Below are 24,971 nucleotides of genomic sequence, written 5' to 3'. Positions count from 1 at the left end.
TTTTTATGGGATTTGTTGACAACAAAAACATAGAATATCAGCATCCTTATCCTTTAACATTCACACAATGTTACATCTCTAAACCAAGGTACCAGTTTAATAGGTACACCTGTACAATCTAATCCAGCAGCCCTGCAACAAATACTGCATCCTGCCAGAAGATTACAATATTCAGTGTTTGTTGATTTTGTATGGTAGGTTTTGATGCTGTACTTTGTGGTTCTGCTGTATCAAAGTCTTGACATGACACCAAACAGCTCTCATGTATAATGCATTTCAGGACAACTGTGAAAAAGCAACAAAACTCCTGACAACAACTTCATTAAACAAAAGTTAACCGTTGCTCTGGTTCTGCAGGTAATGCAACAGAGGCTGTTTGTTTTAGACCTGAGCTGTGCAGGAAATCCTGAGCATGAATGTTGATTGTAGTGATTTCTAAAAGAACAGATCCTGTGTAAATCTAAAAAAAAAAAAACAGGGTTTTTCTGGCCTGGAGGGGCAGTGAAATGACGTGTGAAACTGCAGGGAAAACACTTAAATTACACAACAGCACAGAATTCATCCTCATCTCTCTACACTGTTAACCTGAACTGGCGTTTGAGCGGTTTCACTTCTTCCTCTACAGCTCCCTTAAAATAGATGACTGCACCCACCCACAGCCCTCGACTATTCTTAACATCACCATGGGGACACCGATAGACGAGGCTGATGCACAGACTGCACAAAGGCTGCACCGCGTCCGTGTTGGGAGTTGTCGATCGACAGCTCCAACTAATCTGCACATGAAAGAGACGATGTCACGACGTGAGAGGATGCAGCAGAGAGGACGCGATGACGCTGAACACGGCAGACATGTGGCGCCTTCCGGAAATGTTGTGGGCCAAATTTAATGAGACATTTGCGGAGGATGTCGCCCACTTGATCAACCCAATTAAACACATCCTCCCCTAGACACTCAGCCCTGCGATATTCAAATGAAACAGCCAATGGTTAGTGCTGCCTATCAGATGGTTGCGCCTTTAAAAATATATATTTGGCTTTGATGTACGCCTGCCTTTAGTAAACGTCATCCTATCAACCTTTTATCAATGAAAATGTTACCAGATACTGTACTGTACTGTACAGCTGCTTAAATCCGCTTACATTATAGTGTAAATACTACATATCAAGTAGTCTTTTGTGTTTGTAGTTTCAACTTTTTACTCCAAGCACCAAATAATCAGCCCGAATCCTCACATTTCCTCTCAGCTCACTTTTAATATTTTGAAACTATGGTGAGTTTAAACTAGACATGTCACCTTGTGGTTGTTTGCCTCCAACAAGCAGTTGAGTTTACATCCACATCTGTCCAGAATCATATAACGTATGTAGTGAAGAGCTAATAAAAGGTATTAAGTGTACTTTATGATGACATGGAAGTTATTTCTATATTGACATGTATGATTCTCGTCAATAATTCCAATGTCTTTGAGCCTATTGCAGAGTGCAGAGGACTGATAGAGAGCTTAGAGAACGACAATCACCTGAAGCTCAGTATCATCAGAACCAATGATATTCTGCTGGACTACAAGGCTTCAAGTATGGATGCTGCTGCAAACAAGCTACAAACTGTAAAATGTGGATGTTTCAGACACATCTGCTACCGGCAGCACAGAAGATCTAAACAATCACTGCAGTTTCAAGGTGGACGCCCAAGATTAGTGCCACCGATTCAGTCTCTGACCAAATGTGAAATATGGTCGCAATCTGCCTTCTGTTCCTGAGTCATGGTGTGAGCAATGGCCAGAAAAGTGTTTCTGCAGAACATTATGATGTCACGCTGAAGTTCACCGTTGACAATTTAGATATAAAATGTCACCACATCATCATTTAATCCGATGACACATTTGTGTGAAAATTTGTCATAGTTACCGGAAGAATTCTTGATTTATGGCCAAAAATGTGTTTCATGAAGTCACAGTGACCTTTGACCTTTCACCATCAAACTCTAATCAGTTCATCCTTAAGTCCAGTTTGCGGCAGATGTCATAAAATTCCGTGCAGGGGTTTCTGAGATTACGCTCACAAGAATGGGACAGACGGCTGGACAACCCGAAAACATGACGCCTCCGACCACAGCTGTCGACGGCACAGAGGCATGAAATAATCAACAGCTACTGGAGGTGTTAACAAATTCCTCTTGACTCAGTAGCTTTAAAATGCAGCCGTGGAGTTGTTTCAACCATGGAACATGTCAGTCAGTTGAACTGTATCGCTCTCTGATGTGTAGTCGTGTTGTATAAAAATGGCAATGTGCATCTCTGAGGTAAAATAACACCAGTCTCAACCTTTAAGCAAGTGGTTTCAACCCTTTCTGATTTGAGCCACCATTTCTCTGTCTTAGATTGCTTCATTGAAAGATTTTTAAAAGGTCTGAAGGGGTGGAAAAAATAGAGAAAAGTCATTAAAAACACATGATCCTGATTATCAGCACAATTCTACAGTGACAGTCTGACAAAGTTCTTTTATGAGCATTCCAAACTGCCTATGGGACACTTCTGACGTACCTGTGCATGGAGCGCCCCCCGAAGGTAGCACTCCCTCCACAAGCCCATGCAGGGTCCCATGAGGAGGGGCAGTAAAGGCTCATAGGGATCAAGCGGTCCTTGAGGTCCGGAGGTGGAAGTGAGGCCATGGGGAAACTCGGTCAGGGCCCAAGCCTTCAGCAGCCTCTCCAGGCCGGGTACGTTCTCGGAGGACGCCGCCCTCCGGTGGCTCTTCTTGTAAACGCCTGAGCTGCCGCTGCGCCAGGGAAGCAGGTTAGCAGGACAGGAGAAGGTGCCTCGAGAGAGGAGGAAGACTGAGCCAGGGATGGTGTCAGTCAGCTGGTGGGCAGATGTGGGAGGAAAAAACACTGTCAGTCAAAATTATGATGAATTGAAGTTTCATTCAGAGTAACGAGCTAATGTGGGTCTCAACCATGTGCATAAATTGTATGTAGTGTAGGTATCTATTTTAAAACAATTACTCTACTTCCTTATTCCACTGATTTAAGCAATAAATCAGTGAAATTAGTGGCAGTTTGAACAGCACTATGGTCAACCTAGGTTAGTTCCCAAAGGGTTGATCTGAAGTGGATGCATATTTTTTGTCTACCACATGAGGGTGCAGTGGCACTTTGCAAATATGGAGGGCACTGAAAGAGGTCAGCTCAGTCAGGAGATTAGACAATTTCCCAGGAATAAACTCTCCAACAGTCCCTTGTATTCTCTGATGATGATTTTTAATAACACTTTTAATTTAATTAATCAGTGAAGAATGTTTGTGAAAAACATGTGTTTCTTTCTGGCACTACCATCCAAACTGATCTCTGACTATGCATGAAATTGATAAAATCGATCCCAACTGAAATGATCCATTTTAAGTCAAAAGCTGCAAAGACATTAACATGGCGACGTGAGATGCTCTGTGGTGTGAGCCACTGTTAAACCCAGAGCTCCCAGCATGGCCACTAGAGGGTGTATTGCATCATAAATGAGACGCAGCCCTACCCTGTGAGTGTCTGGGTTGGTGTTGAGGTTGCCATTGAGCAGCGGTTGGAGAGGAGGGACTGGGGGGACAGGCTGGGTGAAACGGTCTCGTCTGTGCTTGCTGTACTGCAGGGCCCAGTCCCACACCGGGGGCAGAGGAGGGTCAGATGGATCCGAGGAGGAATCTGGATGAAGCATATCTCTCCAGCCGTTGACTGGTGTGTAGGACTGCCCGAGGTTCTGAGAACAGCAGGAAATACAGTTCAAATGTGTATTATTTTCATGTTCTTCACAAGTTTACCAATATATGTAAATAATCAGAAGAATTCAGACAGTATGTCTGCAGAAAACGATATTGTATAACTTTAAAGAGTAATAAAATGTCAATGTCTGAGGTTCGACTATAGAGAGGACACACTAGAATTACATGATTATTATTCTAATCAATACATTTCACAGTAAGGCTGCTTAGGCCTTTTTCAGTTTTGTAATCAGGCAAAAGATGTCAAAGCCCCTCTCAGGTGTCTGCTACCTGGGAGCGTTTGCATCTCTCTCGCTGGCAGTTGGCCAGGAAGCTGGAGAAGAGTGGCAGGTGGATGCTGTCGTGCAAGGCCAACAGGAAGTCATCTGTCAGCTGGAAGCGAGAGGGATACTGGGACAACAGCTGCCAAACACAATCCAGGAAGAGCAGGAAGATGGGAGCCTGCAGGGGCAGAGGGAAGGGAAGTTAGTACTGTAGGTAAGTAAACTTTATTTCTATAAAGTCTTTCAAAACCACAGTTACAGGAAGCTTCAGAGGTGCAAATAAAAAACAATACCATAAAATAATTTCTGGTCATGGCCAAATAACAATATACAAGGCATTTGTATGTTAATAACAAGTCTTGCTGAGGTTACATCACTGTATAATTTTGTAGCTGCACAGTTAAACTTCAATCCAATGCACCAGTGCAGCTTTGGTATGAATCTTGATCTCTCACCTCCTCCTTGTCATTGTCGCGGTGGTAGTTGATGCGGCTGTAGAAGCGGTGGCCGGCCATCACCCACTCCTTCTGCACCAGGCTCTGGAAACCATGCTGGGTCCGACAGTGGGGGTCACACATCACCTGCACCAGGCTGGACACCACACAGCTCAAGTCCCGGTCGTCCGCTTCTGTGACGACAAAACAGGGGGAGCACATGCTGAAAGGTCACCAAACCTCTGTGCGATCACCTGACGCCTGTTTTACATCTGTCTGATGTTGCCTGGGAGCATATTCCAGGCAGAAGAACACACAATATTTCATTTCATTCATTTACAGAGCTGTTTTGTTTGAAATATTCTTTCTTTTTGATGTAATTTAACTCTGTAACCTTATTTCTCAACTTGCAGTAAAGGCTTCTATCTAAAGGGCACCTTGACTTCTGAGCAGCAGCCTTGGCATTGTCCCTTTGAAGCATCAAAGATGCCAACCCATCATCTACCCATGGTGCACTGCTGCCCTTTACAGACCATTTTCTAAGCGGAGCATGTCTGTCCATCAACTTCACTTATTAATCCATGAAGCGTTTATATTAATTTCCTGGCATACATCAACCACTGTAAATATTTAACATTCATAAATGGGTCTGCATGAAATCTCTTATATGGCCTGCAGCCATTTAAAACCACCATTTAATTATACTCCTGTTTCTAATGGTTTATTCTATTTGACAAGGGAGAGAGGGAGAGAGAAAGAGACGAAGACAATATCGATACCACAGACCTGCAGCTTAAAACGAGGACCATAATGACCCGGGGCCAGACACAACAAGACAAGAGGGAGAGGCACACCGAGCTTTCTTGGGGTAGTGAAGTGAGTCATTTCTGCAGTGGGACATTTACTGCTGATCCAGCCAATGTCAGATTTGCCGCAACACAGACTCTTACAGCTCGACTGATATATGAACCGCTTAGCTAAACAGGCAGACCTGATGTTCGTCACTTACAGCTACAGAGTGGTAAAGAAAGCCAAACAACCAGCAGCAAGTAGTAAACATCCTTGGCTGAAAACAGCCATTGTTTGAGTGACGCAGTGTTGGGTCCGTCTCTCTGGGTGTTAATGAATGTGCCACAGGCAGCAAGACCGGATGTCTGGAACTCAACAACAGCCTATGATCTGTTAAATGAGTCATAAAATAGAATCAAAGGAGTTCTGCAAAATTTGATCTTTTCAAATGACCCGTCTCTGTTCGATGATAAGGCACACTCTTACTGTCAGACACACAAATAAATGCAACTGGGATGGAAAAAAAAAGAAAATGCAACGTTACTGTGCCTTAACATGTTAATATCAGGAGTCAGAACAATAACAGGCAGGCAGGCAATAACCTGAGGAGCAGAAAGCTGAAGACTTTGTGGACAGCCAGACAGTCTGAGGTCACCCTCACAGCACGTTTGGGTTTACCTTGTCTGTCCAGTAGCATTCCCTGTCACCTGATCCAGCTCACTGCAAGGTGGTGATCAGCTGACACCCACAACTAAACAACAGTGAGCGTCTTCCTTTTCGCCACACGCAGTCACGTAGAGGTGACCCTCTTGTTCAAAGGAGGAAACTCCAACAACACTCAGACGGAGGTTCAGTGCCTCCGATCCCAGGCAGCTCCACAAGAGGAAAATCCAGGCCCTGTCCGAAGTTTGGTCAGAGAGAGATGAGCCAGGCTCGTTTACAGATGGTACCGTTCTACCTTCCACAGAACAGAGGTGACCTTTCACGTCCAGCTTTTGTAGCCAGGGGTTAGTTCATTGAGGCGCCTGCTTTCACCTAATGCTGGAATACCAATGCACCAGACTGCTGCAGCCTTGGGGTGGGTGGTGAGCTTAACATAGCATAACAGACCTGCTGTACAAAAAGTTCAAACCAGAAATGAATTTTAAAAACAGGTCCACTGTGCAGCAGCGCCTAACATCCACAGCTGCGTTACAATTCTCCCAGACAGACAGTCACAGAGGCTCATTCTCTTGAAACCCTTTAACTGTTGCATTAGTACTGTGAAATTTGTTGCGCATACTGAATGTATGCGTTAGTGTTAATTTTATTACTGGAAATTATGACAAAATATGTTCATCGTACACTTTTGTTTCCACGATTAAGATGAGACAAAGACGGGACAGCACAGACTTCACTAAACTTAAATTAAACTTGTATATATCATATACTACAACATGAAAAATTGTTGACAAAAAAGATGAGACTAAAATTTAGTTTAAACAATAAAAACTTGAAGAAACAAAATATTACAGATGTTTTTTTCAATGCAGTGGTTGCGTTTCCTGTGCTGTGCTTATATCACGACTACACTGACACAGCACAGTCAGAATTACAAAAATTGATGGTTTTGGCAAGACTAGATTGACTAGATGTTCGGTATATTATGATAACTAAAAAAGGCTAGAATGTCAACAGTTTTTATTGACTAAAACTAAGATTGACTAAGCTAGAACTAAAATGCTCAGCCTTTTAATAAAAAAAAAATAAAAACATGGACATTTGACACAGGACTAAGACCAAATAAAAAACACCTCACTAAATTAACACTAGTATGGATCTATATACTTACAATGCATTCCAGTTTTGTGAGGAAAAGTGTGTTATGATACACTAAGTGTTGTTTGCTCTGTGTAAAAACTTAAAATCTGACATTTACTTTATGCATGAAGGTCTTGAGATCAATTCCTATTTTCAGTAATATGTCTTTATTTCATGTCATCATCATTTCCATGAGGAAGTCTTATTTCTTAATGGAGTCTATCTGGACTCTCAGATGCAACAGTCTGGCGTAACCATGTCTTTAAAAGCATGTTGTATGAAGGCTTATTGACAGTGTGCATGTAGGTTCAGTGGAGTGTGCTTGTCGCTAGTATATAGCTACTTCAGGGCAAGCCCTAATGTGGGATTAATGAGAAGGAGGTGCTGTGAATAATGAATGGATTGAATAATATGAGCCGGGGTCTGGGTCACGTGACTCACCTTGCAGTGCCACAGTCAGGTGACCGCCACGAAGCAGGCAGGCTACCTCTGAAGCTTTCTTCAGACAGGACCTGGAGACAGAGAGGCAGGTTGATTATATCCAATCAGATTCATCTCATTACATTTACAAAACAGTAATCACATTACAAAATGTCCTGAATGTACTGAAATAACTTGGAAATGAAAATAATGAATTTTGCACAAACTAATGTTTTAATTATGCTTTCACAGGGGCCATTTCATAAGTTTCCTAATTCCTTGACATTCCTGATACTGATCCAATACTGATTCTTTTTTCCTTTGTAAAGTCATGTGGCCAAGTTAACAATCTAAAAATGCTGCCATAGAATACTGCATTTATATTGTATTTGTTAAATATTTGTTTTCTGTATATTTCACCGATTTTCCTGCACTACAGATGCAATGCAATGAGTGAAGCTAATTATAATTCTAGAGAGGAAATCACTAATAAATAGCAGAATGAATCTACACAAGGTAGGAACAACCATTTAAGGCTTCCCCATCAAGAATGATGCATTTAACAAACATCCAGCACAATGACTCCAAGGCTGAAAGCTCCAATGTGAATGTGAATAGAAACAAATTTAATTAGCAGCCATTCAGTTCTATAAATTTTCAAAGTCTTGAGTTCAAGGATTTTAAATGCCCCTAATCACAGTTCCCTAAATTCCTCCACCAGTGAACAGTTAGACAGCACAAAAACATAAAAAGCCATTCGCAGGAAGAACCTGATTACTTCCTGGTATGGATGATATGCTTTCCCAGATTAGCCAATCAGAGCAGTTACCTGATGTAGTCTAGCCAGTGGGTGCTTTCCAGGGTAGATAGCCATTTGTCATCAGGCACTGACACTGATGTGGAGATATCTAGGAGTCAAAACAAATACAGATCATGTTCAGACATTATGTATCACTACAGATGCAGACAAGCCTTAAAAGGGTTCAGCTGATCTCTGCGCATGGAGGTTAGAAACAGAACACAACAGCAGACACAACAATGAGATATGGAGCTCTGGAGCACACAGTTTTAAATAAAGCTTTTACACAAGGTGCAGCAGCTAACATCATGTTGACAAAATATATGTAGAAAGACTAGTGTGATGAAAACGCTGCATGTTCACTTTTAAGTAATGGCCCCAGGCTGACAATTTAATGTTAATTCCTTTAATTCCTCTTTTACATGTTTGTTTTATCGAAAAATCCATCTTGAAAAACAGTCATTTAAACAATATTACCATTACTGACAGAGCACCGTTCATTACGTACAACAACATTAGACAGGGCATTCATCTCACACCACAACAAAAGCTACCTCCCCAAAATAAATCATCGACATCTTAAATGGGACCCTGAATGCAAAAACCACTTAATCACAAGGGGATTAGTGTTTAATACGATCCCCAAAGTCTATTTTCATTTTCTTTCTTGTTGTTGTGAAGACTCAGAGCCCACTGCCAGTAAGCCAATCAAACACATCCGAGTGGCTGTTCGCAGGACAATCCTCTGAGCTGTGCAGCACTCGCCCACAAAAGACAAAACACTGAGCTGACAAATGTGTAAACCGTGATAATCGGTGACCTTCACACATTGTTCATGTGCAAGAGAGAGTGAGAGTGAGAGTGAGTGTGAGAGAGGTCAGCATTTCAGTTCCAGGGCCAGTGGTTGTAGACGACCGTGAGTTTTGTCTTCTTTCTGTTCACTCAACCATGGAATGTGCTGCGTGCGCTTACATGACAAACACAACAATAAAGATCATCTCACAAAGCCTGCTTTGAGCTGCTACTGCGTGAGATTCAGACCCAAACAACTCTGCAACACAGTGATGTGATTGTACATTCTGAAATGTGAATAAAGGAAGCAGGGATTTTGTAGAAACATCTGAGAGACACATAAACTCTTTAAATAAATATGTGACTTTAGTGAATCTGTCAGACCTAACATTACAGAGGTTTATAGAACCAGAGACAGATGTGGGTGCTTCATCTGTCACAATTCTGTACGCATTAGCTTTTTTTTGTGCTGTTTGTAAATTTATATTTGTTCAGGTGTTGCGTGCGAATGTGTGTGTCCATGTCTTATCACCACCTCCCAGACAGAGCGCACGCAGGCGGCTGTGTGCCAGCTGGATATCGGCAGGTGAAGGCAGCTCCTCGCCCAGCTCCACCACCACACACAGAGAGGACTGGCAACCAAACAGGATCATCTCCAGGTTCCTGCAGAGCAGCGCAGAACTGCTGTTAACACACTGATACACCTGCCACAAGCCTGAGTTCTCTGTAATCAAGCTGCCTTGTATGTCATTCAGCAGCTTTGTAGTCATATATTTGTTAACAGTGGAGTTCATCTCCAAAGCTGTTTGAAGTATCCAAAAAAAACTCCTGTTGATGTCCAAGTCTTTCATAATGTTTAAAAGTAGGTGTGTTTCTCCTTCCAAGCAGCAACGTAGGATTTACTTTCGCGCCTGCATCTCTAGGCCAGCCTTGCAAACTGCTGGCAAGGCAACGCACCGAACTGACCATAAACAGGCAAGAGTACTGCAAACTGCGGTTAAAGCCCCAGTGGAGATACATATTCTGAATGTGTTGCATACTTGTCCAAATCATATTTACATGTAATCAGGAGGGATGGGGTGTTCTTTTTTTCTGTAATTCATTTTCCTACAGCAGATTTGAGGCATACCATCTAACCTATTATTAGTTTACTGTGGCCCATGCTTTTCCTTGTGATAGTTACAGATAGCAGCACAGCCAAATCATCTTACAACACATAGCACACACACACTAAAATGCATCAGGAAACACCAAACACATCTGTTTTAAATCCTAGCTTCTATAAATCAAATTGCATGCCCACTTTTCAATTAGATTAAAAAAAAAAAACTAAAAAAAAAACAAACAAATGCAGAGTATTTATTATTGTGGCATATTTTGCTAAGAATTGCATAGTTCCTTTTTGGAAAAAATGAATTTAATCCAACTTTTAAGATGTTCCTGGACTGAATAGCAGACTTTCTTCCTTGAGATAAATTAACAAAACTACAAAAACATAACAGTTGATATATTTTTCAAGACGTTTGTCTTCCGTTATTTTCTTATTAGGGAAACCTTTCTAGAGGTGATCAATAACGGACTTGGACAATTTCTGACCGTCTATATAGATACAGATAAGGATCAAGATTCACCATAAATTATGGACATATGATGTTATTGTTACTTTCAACTCTGTTGCTGTTTTTTTTTTAACTTTGTTGTTTTGCTTCTCTCATACACAACCTGTATGTGTGTGTGAGTACATGTATTCGCATGAAAGTACAGTATATTATTGGTACAATAAGTGTGTTAAAGGTTAATTTCTATATACATGTGCTCTTCTGAGGGTGTACATTATGTATATAGTGTTGTGGAGTTCAGTGACATGTTGACTACCTGAGCTGCTTATGAAAAGGTTGCACTCTTGCAAATCTATTAAGTGTACTATGTAGATGAGCAAAAGTATGCAAGAACACATCGATAGTGTAATTACTCTTCATTATATTTGAGCACATCACAAACGCAACCTTTAACACACTAAATACAATTTGACTGTTTCAATATAACACAGCTTCAGTGAACCTTCTGGAGTGCTGGCTATTGCACCCTCTTAAGAAATAAAAAGATGCTGGAAAAAAAAGGTAAACATAAAACATACACACACCTGATGTCGTCTTTCTCGTGGTAGATGTTGTTCTGGAAGCTGGCCATTCGCAGCAGATCACTGCCTCGGGGGTGTCGCCAACACCAGCGCTGCAACACAATTTCCCCCTCTTTAATAACACGTTCCGTATTGTTGAAATTCCCTAACGGCACCTCATCTGTGTTCATCTTGTAATTTGTGTCACAGGAATGTTAATAAGAAGGGAAAGCACGCCTAAAAGAGAAGTGCTGTCAAAATATCATTCTATTATTAAATATAATACACCCTTGGGATGGAGAAGTGCTCATTTGAAGGATTTCTACTTCTCTATTTTTCTCAAGTTCCAGTTAGTTTTGAAAGTCAGCAGCTGTTTCTTTAAGCATGAAAATACAAAGTCAGACTTGAATCTTTTGGACCCTCACCATGTTTGTTTGAGCTCTTCGACAGAAATGCGGTTTATACTGAGGCAGCGTTGTAGGACTGAACCCGAAAATGTGTTTTGATCTCAAGAATATTCAACTGAGCACTCCATGAAGCACCTTAAATATGTTTTATGAGCAGTTCAACCTATATAGCAAATGACTTCACAAGTTCCTGTCTTGGTTCTTTGGCTTTATACAGTATTTTAATAAAACGTATGAAGTCCAGTAGCTTTTGAATAACACCATATACACAATCTGTAGAAATTGAATACAAATGTAGCAAATTTGATTTAAAAAGGCCTTGGAAGTAAAATATTTCAAATCAGACTGTTTTTGAATACTGAGTGGACTCACAGGGATGCGTCCTTCATTGAAGTGGGCGAAGCTTTTCTTCAGCTCGGTGTCTAAAACCTTCTGTGGAACCACGATGAACCGAGGCAGGCTGACAGGGAACAGAAACAATGCTCGGGTTTATTGACAGAACATAAATGACAGAGTGAAGCAATGGATGGTGGGATTTTGTTTTCAAAATGCCAACAGCTCTAACCCATTAGAGCAGTGAGCACTGAGTACACTGAGTGGTCTTTTTGTGTCTTTTATGGGATTTAGCCTTGGCTTTGCTTGACATTCTCTTCATTCTTATATTCATGTTTTGCAAAACTGCTTCCCAAAATGTTCTCTTGTCAAGGATTTGCAAGAAGATGCATTCACACATTCCTTAAAAAAAACTGTGCTAATGTTAGATTTAATCTGGCACAACCGTTCATGTTTTTCTGCACTACTGGTTAGGAGATAACACTGAGGAGAGGATACTGAGGAGAACTGATACACCGTAGTATACCATGTTTACAAACCCAACAGACAAAGATGTGTTCCTTTTCACCTCGCTGTGAATTTACCTGGTGGACATCTCAAAGCGGTCGTTGACTGAGCTGACCCTCCAGCTCGTGGCCCCACACCTCTCCAGCTCCTGCTCCCAGTCTGAGGCAGACTCATACCAGTTCATGTGGGCGTCTCGGCGACGGTTGCTTAGAAACTGCTTCATTTCTGGAAGAAAGAAGGAAGAAAGTGATTCAAAAACTTCATATGTTAAATATCTTTTGCCAGAGTGCAAATTCTGATGCTTGTGATACCTGTGGAGATGAGATAAGATAAGATATAAGATGATATTGTGACTTTTAAACCAGATTTTATATAAAAACCACATGTCCATTTTTTTCAGCTTTCAACTCTTTTATAAAGGGAGAGCTTAGCCATGGCAATTCAGGAAAATACAACAGTGAGACCAGGGGTGGTATAAAGCAACAGTAGAGGTCATACGTAACTGTTGATTGAATCATTTTTGCTTTTCCAGCTTCTCTAAACTAAGGCTTTAAACTAAAATTTTCTCTATTTTATATCATTGTTGACTGTATATATTTGAGCTTTGGACAGTTGGCTGGACAAAACAAGATATTCAAAGATGTGACCTTAGATATTAAGTGCTGGTGACAGGTATTGTTCCCTACTAGGGTTTTTAAATGGCACTTTATAGACCAAACGACTGTTTAAAAGTAATTACCAGCCCTAACCATGGGGAGGATGTATTGAAACAGAATGAAAAACAATTGATACTGGCTGCTGTTCAGCAGGCACAGCTGACTGTGAGATGCCTCTGAACAAATCCACTGTGAGCTCTTGTTTCCCTTAACACCAAATTAAATTTAGGGGAGATCAAAGGGATACAATTATGCAAATTCACCATAGAATAATTTCAATGAGTACTTGTTCATTTCAAGTATAGAAAAATGTAAGAAAGGTATATATGTAATACACACACTGTATTCACTGTATGGTCATGAATGACTGAAAATCACAATGTTAATGTCACTGACCACACACTGGACACACTTGACCCCTGGAGCAGGGTTGAACTGTAGGTCATGTAACGACTTGTTTCAGAGGGGGGGTTTGCATTATTTATCCAATGGCTGACAAGTCATCCACAGCCTGGTCAGCCTAGCGTAGCTTTAACATAGCATAACGTATCGAAGAGACAGGATCATGTTACTCTATACGGTTGAGGTGAACAGCCAGTGGCTTGGTTACAACTGGGCATAATGCTTAAGAGTTTTTGCTTTGTTAATGTGATGTTAAGTGTGTCCTGGGCTGGATTCCTCCTCTCTGAGAGCACAATGTCACATTTAATTATGGTGGATTTGTCTTTGACAAGTCGACCTCTTCACTCACTGAGAAAAACCACCCCTCGAAAACTTTAGAGCCTCGCCTCGGAACCACAGATTTCCTCACATCTGGCCATCGTGTCAAAGACAGCATTTTCATTGCGTCATCATAGACGAGAATGTTTTAAATGTTGCCAACCGGAGAGGATGGGAGCTTTATATGTCACTTCGGTCTGCACAGAAACCCGTATGTTTCCTGTTTAATATTCTCTCCAGTCTTGAGAGCGGTCACATCTTGGTCTGATGGTACGACAGAAAGTGGGAATAAACAGAAACAAAAAGAGATGAAAGTCATGGGTGAATGAGAAACAGTTTTGGGTACATTCTGTCCCTGGAGCTAGTGGGTGAAAACCAAAGTGAGAACAGATTTGATGAAGGCACACCAGGAGAAACCTTTGGCTTAAGCGAGTGCAGCACACGACCAAGATATTCACACTGCGTTTTTGATTCATGTGCTTCTCACTCACTGAGCTGTTACTGATCTGAATATTATGAATATTCATCACAGTGAAACATGCACAGACAAAACTGAATGAGATTTACTGATAAATACTTTAAAACATCAACTCTCATTTTCATGCGATTAACATCTAAGCACACACATGCACACACGTACGTGAGGCTATAATGCCTGAATTAATCATTCATTTCCCAAGGTATCTCAGGAATAAATCCAGATTATTTGGTTTAGGTCAGAATGATATAACTGTGTAAACTTCACAGGATCAAGATGGTGTGAATGGGTCCACTCATAAAGGAAACACCCTTTTGACTGAGCAGAATATGAGTCCAGTACAAACCAGGGTAGAATTATGAAAACCAAACAATATGTGAGCTGCACTGAACTATCTCTCTATGTTCTTGAGGACCCAATACAGCTGTAGACAGACTGATAAGATAATGCTTCAGTACCAGGGAGAGAGTGAATGGCTGTATACAGGAGGGTGCATACATTAATCTACTCACCTACACTCCCAAGGGCAGCGTTCTGGAAAGATAAAACTGACCCTGGTTTGGGCGGCTGGTAGGTCTTGGCGATGGTGTAAGTTATCTGAGGAGGGAAACCACAGAGAGCCCATCAACATGACAAAGGTCATCAGCTTTCAACATCAATGCCCCACAGAGTCAGATCATTACTGTTCAGCTTCTCTACGCAGAAGTCTTTAGGCTCTGAAATGACTGATGAACAGTATGACAGTAACCAGAGCCTTGAATATAAGCCAGTTCACACACACACACACACAAATACACACGCACACACACACAGAAATATGGAGTTGCATGCAAATATTTACCAACCCTACCAAATCTCTTTAAAAAAAACAAAAACTGCATAAAGTAACATAAAACACATTTATAAAAATTGATTTTAAATGCTGAAAAGAAAAAACAAATCTAAATTTTTGTGGTTTTCTGCAAAATCCTGTTTTTGTGCTGTGCACACGGAAGTTCAATATTTGAGCGAGTGTCAAACCTCGTCTTGCTTAAAATGAGATCGCTAAATTCCTAAAATAAGGAGAAGGACACACACCTCTATGACTTGTGCGTCAGGAGTGAGGCGGTCAAACAGGAAGCAGATGACTCTGAGGTCCCTGCAGTAAAGCACCAGCTCCTCTGGAGTGAACTTCAGGGAGGAGTTTGGGGTCACCAGCTTGGTTCTGTTTGGACCCACTGCAACACAGGGTGTTCTGTTAATTAACCATTAACACACAAACAGGTCAACAGCCAAAGAGCCATAGACTATAGGTTACATACAGACTGTTGGTTAGACCTATAGTTTGTGGGGTCCACTGAAATTAACTCTGCAATGGTGCCCAAAATATTCACATTCTAACATACAGTAAGTGCTATTTATTTTCTATCATTCCATTTTAGTAATGATCAGGGAAGTGCTTTCTTACTCGAATTACAATTACTATTATGCCACTTTCAAAGTCATAATTTTATAGTTATAATATTCATAATACTTCATGAAATCAAACTCTAATTTTGATACCATTTATAGTCAGCATGTATTCAATAACACACAAAATTTACATTCAGTAAACAACTTTCTATGTAGTAGTTTTCATTGGTAATGGCTGAGTCAAACATTCAGATTCCCTACCTAAACACAAAGGATTCACAGGACACAATACAGCAAGCAATCCAGCATAATGTTTTCTTATTAGCAACAGCCTCACTGTTGACTGATGAGGGCTGTATTTAGTTATTGCTGCTGCAAACCAGACATTTCTTACTGCTGCTGCGCCACATTAAAGAATTCAACTGGAAAAACACAAGGTGGCTTTTATTGTGAAGCATTCACAGGAAACACAATGTACTGGTCACTGTGGTTAGCTTCAGTCATTAAAAATGCTTTTACAAAACAAGACAACACTCCCTTTCAGCATTTTTGCATCAGTGGATCATTTCTCATTTAAGGGAATAACAGAAAAAGAAGCCTCAGAGAGCCACAGGCAGCATACCTCCAACTTCTCAGTAAGGTTAAGCAATGTTATTGTGCACTGCACTGCATCAGATCGCAGTTGCAATTAGTTTTGACTTCTTTAAAAAACAATGACAGTTTGATTGGCTCTCCTGTAAACAGATACACTCTGCTCTTCTTTTGTATTACTGACAAAGCAGCTGCTCAACAAGTGTTTACTCAGGTATTAATCTCATTTGCTGTTACCATGGCAACCACGACTGTCATCAAATCAACCAGGACTAAAATCTTAAGAATTACAACTTCAAGACTTTTTTGCAACATGTCAGCTTCCTAGTATTATCGTTAGTACAAAAGTACTGCAAAAAAATCTGATAGAGCGCTGCAACTGTAGCACTAACAGTAATACCGCAAAGGGCATGATATAAAGTTTACTCGTCAGTGATTGGACACAAACAGGGAGTGTCAAACTACAGCAATTCTGGTCAATACAGCTGCAGTCATAACATTAATTAAAATACTTTTTATTAGTCATGAGCAAAAAAGTGGGCATATGGTTTTACTTACCAACCACAACCTTCTCTATGGATGCCAAAGCCACATCATGATCTCCTAAAAGCACTGGGTCTGCATTGTCCTGCATTGTGAATATTGTTTAAAGAAAATGCATACCACAACAACAACAACAAAACATTTTAGCTCCGTCATCACAATTTTTGCATTATGTGAAATGCTCTTTATCTATTTGTTTTTTTTAAATCAGGTCAGCTGTTCAGAGTGACTCACGTCAGGTTTGGGGCTGTCCTGAGGCACAAAGGCCACTCTGAAGTGGGTGCAGAAGAGGGTCCCAGACAGCCAACCTCTTCCTTCCCTTGCAGTTAACTTCTTCCTCACCATAACAGCTCTCTGAAGCACACACTCACCTAGTAGGGACAAAGGGAGATGTAGTAGAAGCTACAGGATGGAATTTATGGGTAATGTAGGTTAAGTAAGGGGTATTAGGTCTGCACATGTATGGTAAAATTGCATGACTGAGTGTGTACAGTACAGGGGGGCTTCTAGTGAGGATACATAACAGGAAGTGTAGAGAGACAGAAACAGCAGCAAGGAAGTTCACTGAGAATAGGCTACTGGGAGTGGGTGTAACAAACACCCTTAAACAAAAAGGTGCATCCTCAAGTTGCTGCTTATTGTTGCAAGTTCTCAAGCCATGATGGACTGGCAGAGAGGAGCAGGAAGAACAACAACAACATCATCTTACAGCTGACAGTTACTCTTTGTTCTGAATGACATTACACCAATTGATGGATGTGTAAAGCTAGATATCAAAACTCTCACAACTCTCCAATAGCTGTAAACAACAGGTAGGTGTTGTAGATCTAAAATAAAGAATGATTATGAGACTGGATTGCATAAAATAAGATGCACATGATTGTGGGTCCCTCTGTTGAAGACTTTCTGGGCCAGGTATCCAGAGTTTTTTTTAGAACTGATAGGTAAGGCCATAATACACAATCCACCTTTACTGTGAAAGACAACTGGGATGTCTTACAGCCGCATAGTCCAATGATGGCAGCTGCCTCACGATCAGAACATATTTCCATACATACATTACATATTTAAGAGGGGTGCCGCCATGTCGAGGGTTGAAAAGGGAGGGTGGGGGCAGGGATTTAGGTGTATCCAAAAACATTTAAATTATCTGTATCTGTCCCTTCTGTGCCATTTGTAAATAAAATTCACAAAGCATATTTTTTAAGTTTTATTCCTTTTGATGTGTTTATTAGTTATCTGCTGATCCTGCTGAGTGGTGAAGCCTCATCACTTGCTGTGTGGAGAGGGAGGCTGAAGAAGCATCTGAAATTCCAGGACAAAGCTCCCAAAAACAAACCTTTTCACCCAGAAAAAAATCTTACACACAAACACAGATGTGCACTCTCGAAGGAAAAAAAAGGAAAACAGTTTCACCAAAACACACACACACACAGCGGTGAGGCAGCACATTTATAACAGTCTCCCGCAGGAATACAAAGCCATTGCCAGCTAGACTGTAGGTTTCCATGGCAACAGAGTCCAGGATAGGGTAGACGTGGAGAAAATGGCCTTTTTGTCCATGACAAGAGGAGTATTGGGCCAGACACATGGCAAAGCAAATGTTTTCATATTCACTCAGAAGACGGGGAAAGACTGCCGGTTCCTCGAAACTGAAAAAAAAAACATTGTGAGGAAACACAAAATTCCTTTACTGCACATGTGGAAGGAACCAGCACGGCCCTCAAACTGAAAATGAGAATTGAGAACGCTATTCTTGCTCTTAACTTAATGAACGTTTTCAGGGCATACCAAAGCACAAACAGGAAACAGCCATTTTTAGACATGAAACACTTGATTATGCTGCGAGAGAAGAGGGAAGAAGAGCCTTAGCTTTCAACACCATAATTTGCTGATTGCTTAAGAGGAGTTTAAATCTTTGGGCGTAATCTATGATTATGCTCATGACCTCAGCCTCCAAAACCACGCATAAATACTCTAGACTGGACTTATCAATTAAACCCGACCACACATGATCTAGCTACAGAGACTTCAGATGCTTAGCACAGTGAACCCTTGTTGACAGCTTGTCTTTCAAAGGACAATTTGTGGCTTTCGCATGCCTTGTTTTAATGCCTCCCCAGGGTGCAACAGAGCCGAAAACATTCCTGCAGCCTGAAGATTTGAAAGCTGAGGGAGAGAGGAAGATTAAGAGAGGGAGTCAGAAGCTTCTGGGTCTATTTTGCACTGTTTGGTGAAGTTTAAGAAGATTGTGCTCGCAGGTGTTTCAGCCCAGCATGAGTCAGCTGGATACAGGAAGGTGTTTACGAGACAGTTGTCCTTTAATCAAATAAAATCTCTTTATGATCTTCCTGGAGGGCTCAAGACAGAGTGCAACACTGCAGCTGTACCAACACAGTATTAGTGCACTTATAGCTTTTTTTTTTTTTTTTACAGTGATTAAAGCCAGACAATCTAATATTTAAAAGTTATAAATTAGATTATTATACTTTACAAGTCTGTCTTCAATCTTCAATCTTTGACTGTGTGTGTGTATGTGTCTCTGATGTTCGGGACACCCGCCTTTCACTGTGGGTGTGGCCCACCGTTAGCTAAATTACAGCTCTGGAAAATAATAAAGCGGCAACAGTAAGACACAAAAGAAAAGCAGAACATGTCACACAGCAGACAAAACTCACTGAAGACCCAGGCTGTTTGAGTTCAGGTTTCCTGTGTTTGCTCGCTGTAGACTCTTCAGCGCCAGTGGCAGCTTTCAGATGCCAGTTACATCAACCTCTGACAGCATTATGGGGTGGACAGCTCGCCAAAACAAAATGTTGGGTTGGAGCTTTGACCAACTGAGGAGCAGAAGGGTGAAACTATCAAGAGACGTTATGCCTCAAGGCAAACGCTGCACTACATAGTCTTATTACACTGAAAGCCAGCCATCTATTATCTGTATTTGAACAGTAAGGTCTAACATGCCACCACAATTTGGGACCTTGCTGTCTAACAGTTCTTGTCCCAATTCCAATCCAATTATGCAAACCCTTCAGAGGAGAAGTAATCAGTTCAATTCACATACTGAGTGTCTGACATTAAGTTGTTTAAGAATGTGTGGCCCTATGAAGACAGAGTCTAGTTGAAAACATCTGTTAAGTTTCTGCATGTGTTATATGCTGTGATGCATAGACTTGGGCTTTTTCCACCACATCACATTTAAGTTTGAGTTTCCCCTTTAACATTTCAGCTGCTTCTGTTGACGTTGTGGTCACTGACTGAAGGGTATGAGGAGAGAGCGACCTAAAGGATCAGCCTGAGAAAATACAGCTGAGAGAGATCTGAACCACATGCTCTCAGCCTCCGTTTCATTTGTTTTCGTCCACATTTGTTCCTCATTTTCAGCTGGGATGCATGCGGAGCGAAAGGTTTCTGCCCTCCTCAACCCATTGGGATGACAAGTAAAGATCAGGGATAGACAATGTTGGGTTAAATCCAGGGATACAGCTGCAATGACAAACTGATATGGATATTTTGTGTATAAATGACAAAGAGAATAGTCCTCAGTACCTGTAGTCTTCCCTTTAATTTGACACAGCACAAAATGTCCAGAAAACAGCTCTGTTGGCAAACTACAGTACAGCGAGCCCAAAACCACCAAACACCAAGTGATGCAACATCCACAAACAGTGAGATCAGTTTCAAAGTTAGATTAGCTTGTCATGTAATGCAACAAAATCAAAACATGTCCAACATTTCCCTTTACTAAGCCAGTCTCTGCAACTGTTAGCCAGTTAACAAACCAGATGTATATATGAAAATCATAAAAACAATACACTATATCTCTATCTAGGAACCCAAACTCCTCCAAAAATCTTGTTTGATATCTCTTTTATTCAAAGTCATACAAAGTGAATCTAATACTGTTTTCACTATCAAGCTCGAAACCCAAGTACACAAATATCGACGCTCTGGCCTGTTGTCCATCAATCAACGAGATATAAAGCTGATTGACAGCCTTTTAATCCCACAGTAACATAAGACTGTGGAGAAAAGGGATTGTGAAGTTGCTCTGAAGGGGGTCCTAGCCTCTTGGCATTGTGTGTGAAGGGACAGTATACCCCCTCCCCCACTCACAGCATTGAAAAGGTACATGATCTACCTATGGCTGTTGGAGCTGTGCTGACCTGTTTGCCCTCCCGCAGGCCGGCTCGGTTTCTGCGGTCCTGTGTCCCGCCGTCACATGAGAACGCCGTGGACGCTGCCCGTTAACTACTGGGAGAACGGGACAACTTCTAGCATCTTTGTGATTTTGTGATTCATAGAGCTGTTCTGAACTTGTCAGTGGATCTATTTTGAGAGAGCACACAACTTAAGCCACCCTATCATGCAGCCTCACTGTGCTGATGCTGATATGAGAGCTAACAATGCTGTTTTTGCGAGGGTTGACCCATCCTTTTACAAGATGCTAGGTGCATGTGCGTGTCTGGGAGAAAGCGAGACAGAGAGAGGCCACAGGTGCAATGTGAGCCCTTTCACTCTGACTCGCGACTCCTTTGTGTCTGAAAGTGAACTTGTTCTCACAAATTGTCTCAACACTTACTCTGCAGAGCGTGCACAGAGCCAAAGGATAGATTTCCCTGCCTGAAATGTGAATCTGTTTTTAAAAATGTCCAAAATAAAAATGAAGTGCTACATTTTTAGACGAACAGAAAGTTATTTTAGCTCACAGAGGAGCTTATATAGGGCTCAATGGAAAAGAGGATGATGATTCTGAAAACATAACAGTGCTGCCAATACACATCTTTCTTCTTCTCTTTCTTAATATAAGACAGGTTCTCGTGGACAACCATGTGTCTAATCTGCCTGGAATGAAGGTGGAGAGAAAGAGAAGAAAGAGAGAAGTAAGGGAAGCATAAGATGGTTGGAGAAATGGAGGTGAGGTTGAAACCCAGCAGGGAAAAAAATATGTGAAGGGTAAAGGCAGTCGACATTTCACAGTGAAATGTTAACAGCTAAGAATAGGATCTCTGTGCGTGTTGTCAAGGGCCGGCAGAGTCTGGAAAGTATTTGATGAAAACACACTGCTGGAAAACAAATTAGGCTAAGTGGATAAAAATAAGGAAGGAAGTGTGTGTGATTGTAAACAGCATGTGTGCACCCATGAATATGAGTGTGGACTGTAGCCTTGTGATTGTGAAAGGTCAGTGAAAGCCCACGAGCTCCTATGTCAAAAAAAAACAAACAACCGAGGCATAAAGGCCTGCTTCATTTCAAAAAAACTAAAAAACGACTGAGAACGATCAAAGGAAGCATCTCTTAACGTCATGAGCTTCCTGACACTCACACACATGCACAATCATTTACACTTAACTCTGCTACTACTCTGCTGACAACTGCTGATATGCAGCATCGAGTTTAGCCTTTCTCAGATCTAGGTGCTCTGGTCTGGTGCCATTCTTGTGAAAAGCTCCTGCAGGGTGTTGCTGACACAAGAATATGAGCAGGGTCGGGCCAGGGAAATACCTGCAGTAGCAGAGATTTTCAGTGGACCTGCACCAGCGAGCAGATTATCACTTGGGTTAAGAGGGTTGACCTCTGGTAAAGCTAGCTGGCTAACTCTCTCTACAGCAGGGTTTTTTTATAGTGGGGTGAAAAGGAAAGTGACTCCAGGATGACCAGGATCTGGGGGCCATATCTTATCAAGGCAGCTGGATCTCTAAACAACAAAGAGCAGAGTCACAGTTGGTAGCGGCACAATTATAGTGTGCAGTTCACCCTGGAGGTGCAGGACGTACAAGAACAGAGGCCAGCCGGTAACTAACCACAACTGCTACTCCTCAATACAAAGTGAATATAATGTAGGCACAAGTACTTCAGGTATGCAGTGAAAACACCACGCTGCCTGAAAATGAACATCATGCACATCCAAGCAGTTTGTGTTTTGTGGTCCTGCTACAAGCAAATTAAATTCTGCAGCGACGATAAATAAGCATCTACTACAATAAGCTCTGCAGCACGTCACCTTTAATGACGTACGGTGCAACAAAAGACATTTAATTCTGATTTCAATTTAATCATGACATTAACATCCGAGCACATTAACCTGCAAGCCTTTTAGATCGTATCTACACAACTGTTCAGTGAGGCGCCCAGTCCCCTTCTGTGTGCTCAGGTTAGCTTTTCATCAGCAGATGTTTTTCCATCTCAAAAGGCAAAACACCTGCTGTGACATTCCTGCTCCAGGTGTGGCTACAAGAGCAATATGGACATTTCAAGCCAAAAAGAACAATGAACGCAGCAGCAGTTCTCTACTTCAATGTTGTGTTGGGTCTTCATATTAAAGTTTCTGACTTTATATCAAGGTACACATATTCACCATTAACTACTTGCTTATTACAATTCATAATAGTAGCATATTGAAACTTTTTAGGCAGTATAAAGCACTTATTAATGACTTATTCTGGGGGTTGGGGTTATTAAGGGTTAGGTTATTAAGATCGTAATCATGACAACAACTTTCTTGCTTACTATCAATAAGCAGTAATTAGGAGGTTATTGAGGGAAAACTCTTAGTTAAGTAAGAGCATTGTCATATTCTCCAGCTCTGCCTCTCCAGAGTAATAACTATGCCTTAAGCTGCATTCACAGTGATTCACAGTGCATGCAATGCTACCCTACTACACAGCGAGCAAGTGGGGGTGTTGATGACATTGCACGGACTGTAGCTGCCTCATACTCTTTTCTGATTGCATGTATTTTGCTTTCCACTCTTTCGTTGACATTGTGGATACATCTAAATACGTGTTGATATCAATGCAATAACATCATCACAGATGAGTCCTCCTCTCGGATGGTCTAACCAGGCGCCACAGCTCGCCTAAACCAAACTATTTGGACAGGTTCTCACTTACTGGAGTATTTCTAGTAAGTAAGAACGTGTCTGACATGGGCAAATGTGCGACATGTATGAAAGGGCAAGTCTGGACGAACCTGATTCTGCAGAAACTGTTCAGAGTTCATATGAGAAAACTGCTTTAGTGTTTCTGCTATGCATTCGATGTAACAATGCAGCTGACTTGCAATGTCATGTGATTTGTCTAGCAGGAGCTCTAATCGTGTTCTCACATGGCCTGAGAGCGACAGTTGTTGGTGATAATCTGATCTGTTGTTCTCATTTGGAATCTTAAAGCTTCAACTTTGAAAGAAAGTTAGTTTTACTGTTTTGAGTGTTTTGTTTTGGACTTGTGTTGTCTCATAAGCAAGTGAAGTTTCAAATAAAAGAAGAAAATAATCAAATGTGATGAAGTATGGTATTGTATGGCTATTAAAACAATTTCTTAATTTAATTTACATAACAATTACTATACTGTCATATATACTGTTACCGCAACATTAAATTACATATACCATGATAGAAGATTTTGGCCCCTTTGCACATTTCTTATGTCTGACTGGCTGCAACATTCATCTGCAACCTGTTTATTGGGACAGTACCTTGAAACATTCTTTATTCAGTCAATGGCATTAAAAGCAGACTCTTACCTGGCAGACAGCGTAGCCCAAACACATCTCGACTCCTTGCGTTCATCCCACTCTGACTCAGCATCCTCTCCTGTAAGAGCGAAAGACAGATATCAGGAGGAGTAGTATGACATTTTAGGAACCTACTTATTTCCTTTCTTGCCGTGAGTTAGATCAGAAGATCAGTCTTTATACTAAGCTAAATGGCAGCTGGCTGTGGCCTGCCAGCTAGCAGACATGAGAGCCGTATCTTTTCATTGAACTGACACACAACTGAATCATTTCATGTTAACAGAACACTAAATTTAGTTCACTACACAAATACCCTGAATGATGATATGAAAGGAGTGTTCACTTCAAAGGAATAATGTTCTATTTTTAACCGAAGCCCAGAGACTCTTCGAGATGTTTAGTCAAGGAACAGACTAAATAGAACACAAGAAACACATGGACAGAGTCTTATGTCACCTTTCTGCATGTTGAGCTTATTCAAATTATGGCTCTGCCCTCTTCTCTCATCTGGCTCGTCTCAATGGACTCATTTTCAAAGACAAAGAAACAAAGCCAAACCACACAACGCTCCATGATTCTTAGTTTCCATCTTGCTTTTTTTTTTGTTCTTGCTTTCTCTATAATAGTAATGAAGTCTCAAGT

General features: G+C 41.2%; 1 protein-coding gene across 1 annotated transcript in view; it reads right to left on the bottom strand.

Moving 5' to 3' along the window:
- Positions 1-24,971, bottom strand: part of mtmr11 (myotubularin related protein 11) — a 35,228-nt gene that overhangs the window by 2,900 nt on the left and 7,357 nt on the right. The window contains exons 2-16 of the mRNA XM_041942685.1: positions 24,339-24,408; positions 17,049-17,185; positions 16,830-16,899; positions 15,366-15,505; positions 14,801-14,885; positions 12,512-12,659; positions 11,967-12,054; positions 11,212-11,300; positions 9,604-9,731; positions 8,307-8,385; positions 7,499-7,569; positions 4,490-4,662; positions 4,042-4,212; positions 3,531-3,749; positions 2,547-2,864 (exon numbers count right to left, since the gene is read on the bottom strand). Coding sequence (XP_041798619.1) covers positions 2,547-2,864; positions 3,531-3,749; positions 4,042-4,212; positions 4,490-4,662; positions 7,499-7,569; positions 8,307-8,385; positions 9,604-9,731; positions 11,212-11,300; positions 11,967-12,054; positions 12,512-12,659; positions 14,801-14,885; positions 15,366-15,505; positions 16,830-16,899; positions 17,049-17,185; positions 24,339-24,408 — 1,986 coding nt within the window. The remainder of the gene's footprint in view (positions 1-2,546; positions 2,865-3,530; positions 3,750-4,041; positions 4,213-4,489; positions 4,663-7,498; positions 7,570-8,306; positions 8,386-9,603; positions 9,732-11,211; positions 11,301-11,966; positions 12,055-12,511; positions 12,660-14,800; positions 14,886-15,365; positions 15,506-16,829; positions 16,900-17,048; positions 17,186-24,338; positions 24,409-24,971) is intronic.

This window comes from Chelmon rostratus, chromosome 8 (genome assembly GCF_017976325.1).
Source record: "Chelmon rostratus isolate fCheRos1 chromosome 8, fCheRos1.pri, whole genome shotgun sequence".
In the NCBI taxonomy this organism is placed as follows: Eukaryota; Metazoa; Chordata; class Actinopteri; order Chaetodontiformes; family Chaetodontidae; genus Chelmon; species Chelmon rostratus.
Note: the sequence above shows the minus strand (reverse complement) of the source record. Positions and strands in the feature narration are given on the sequence as shown.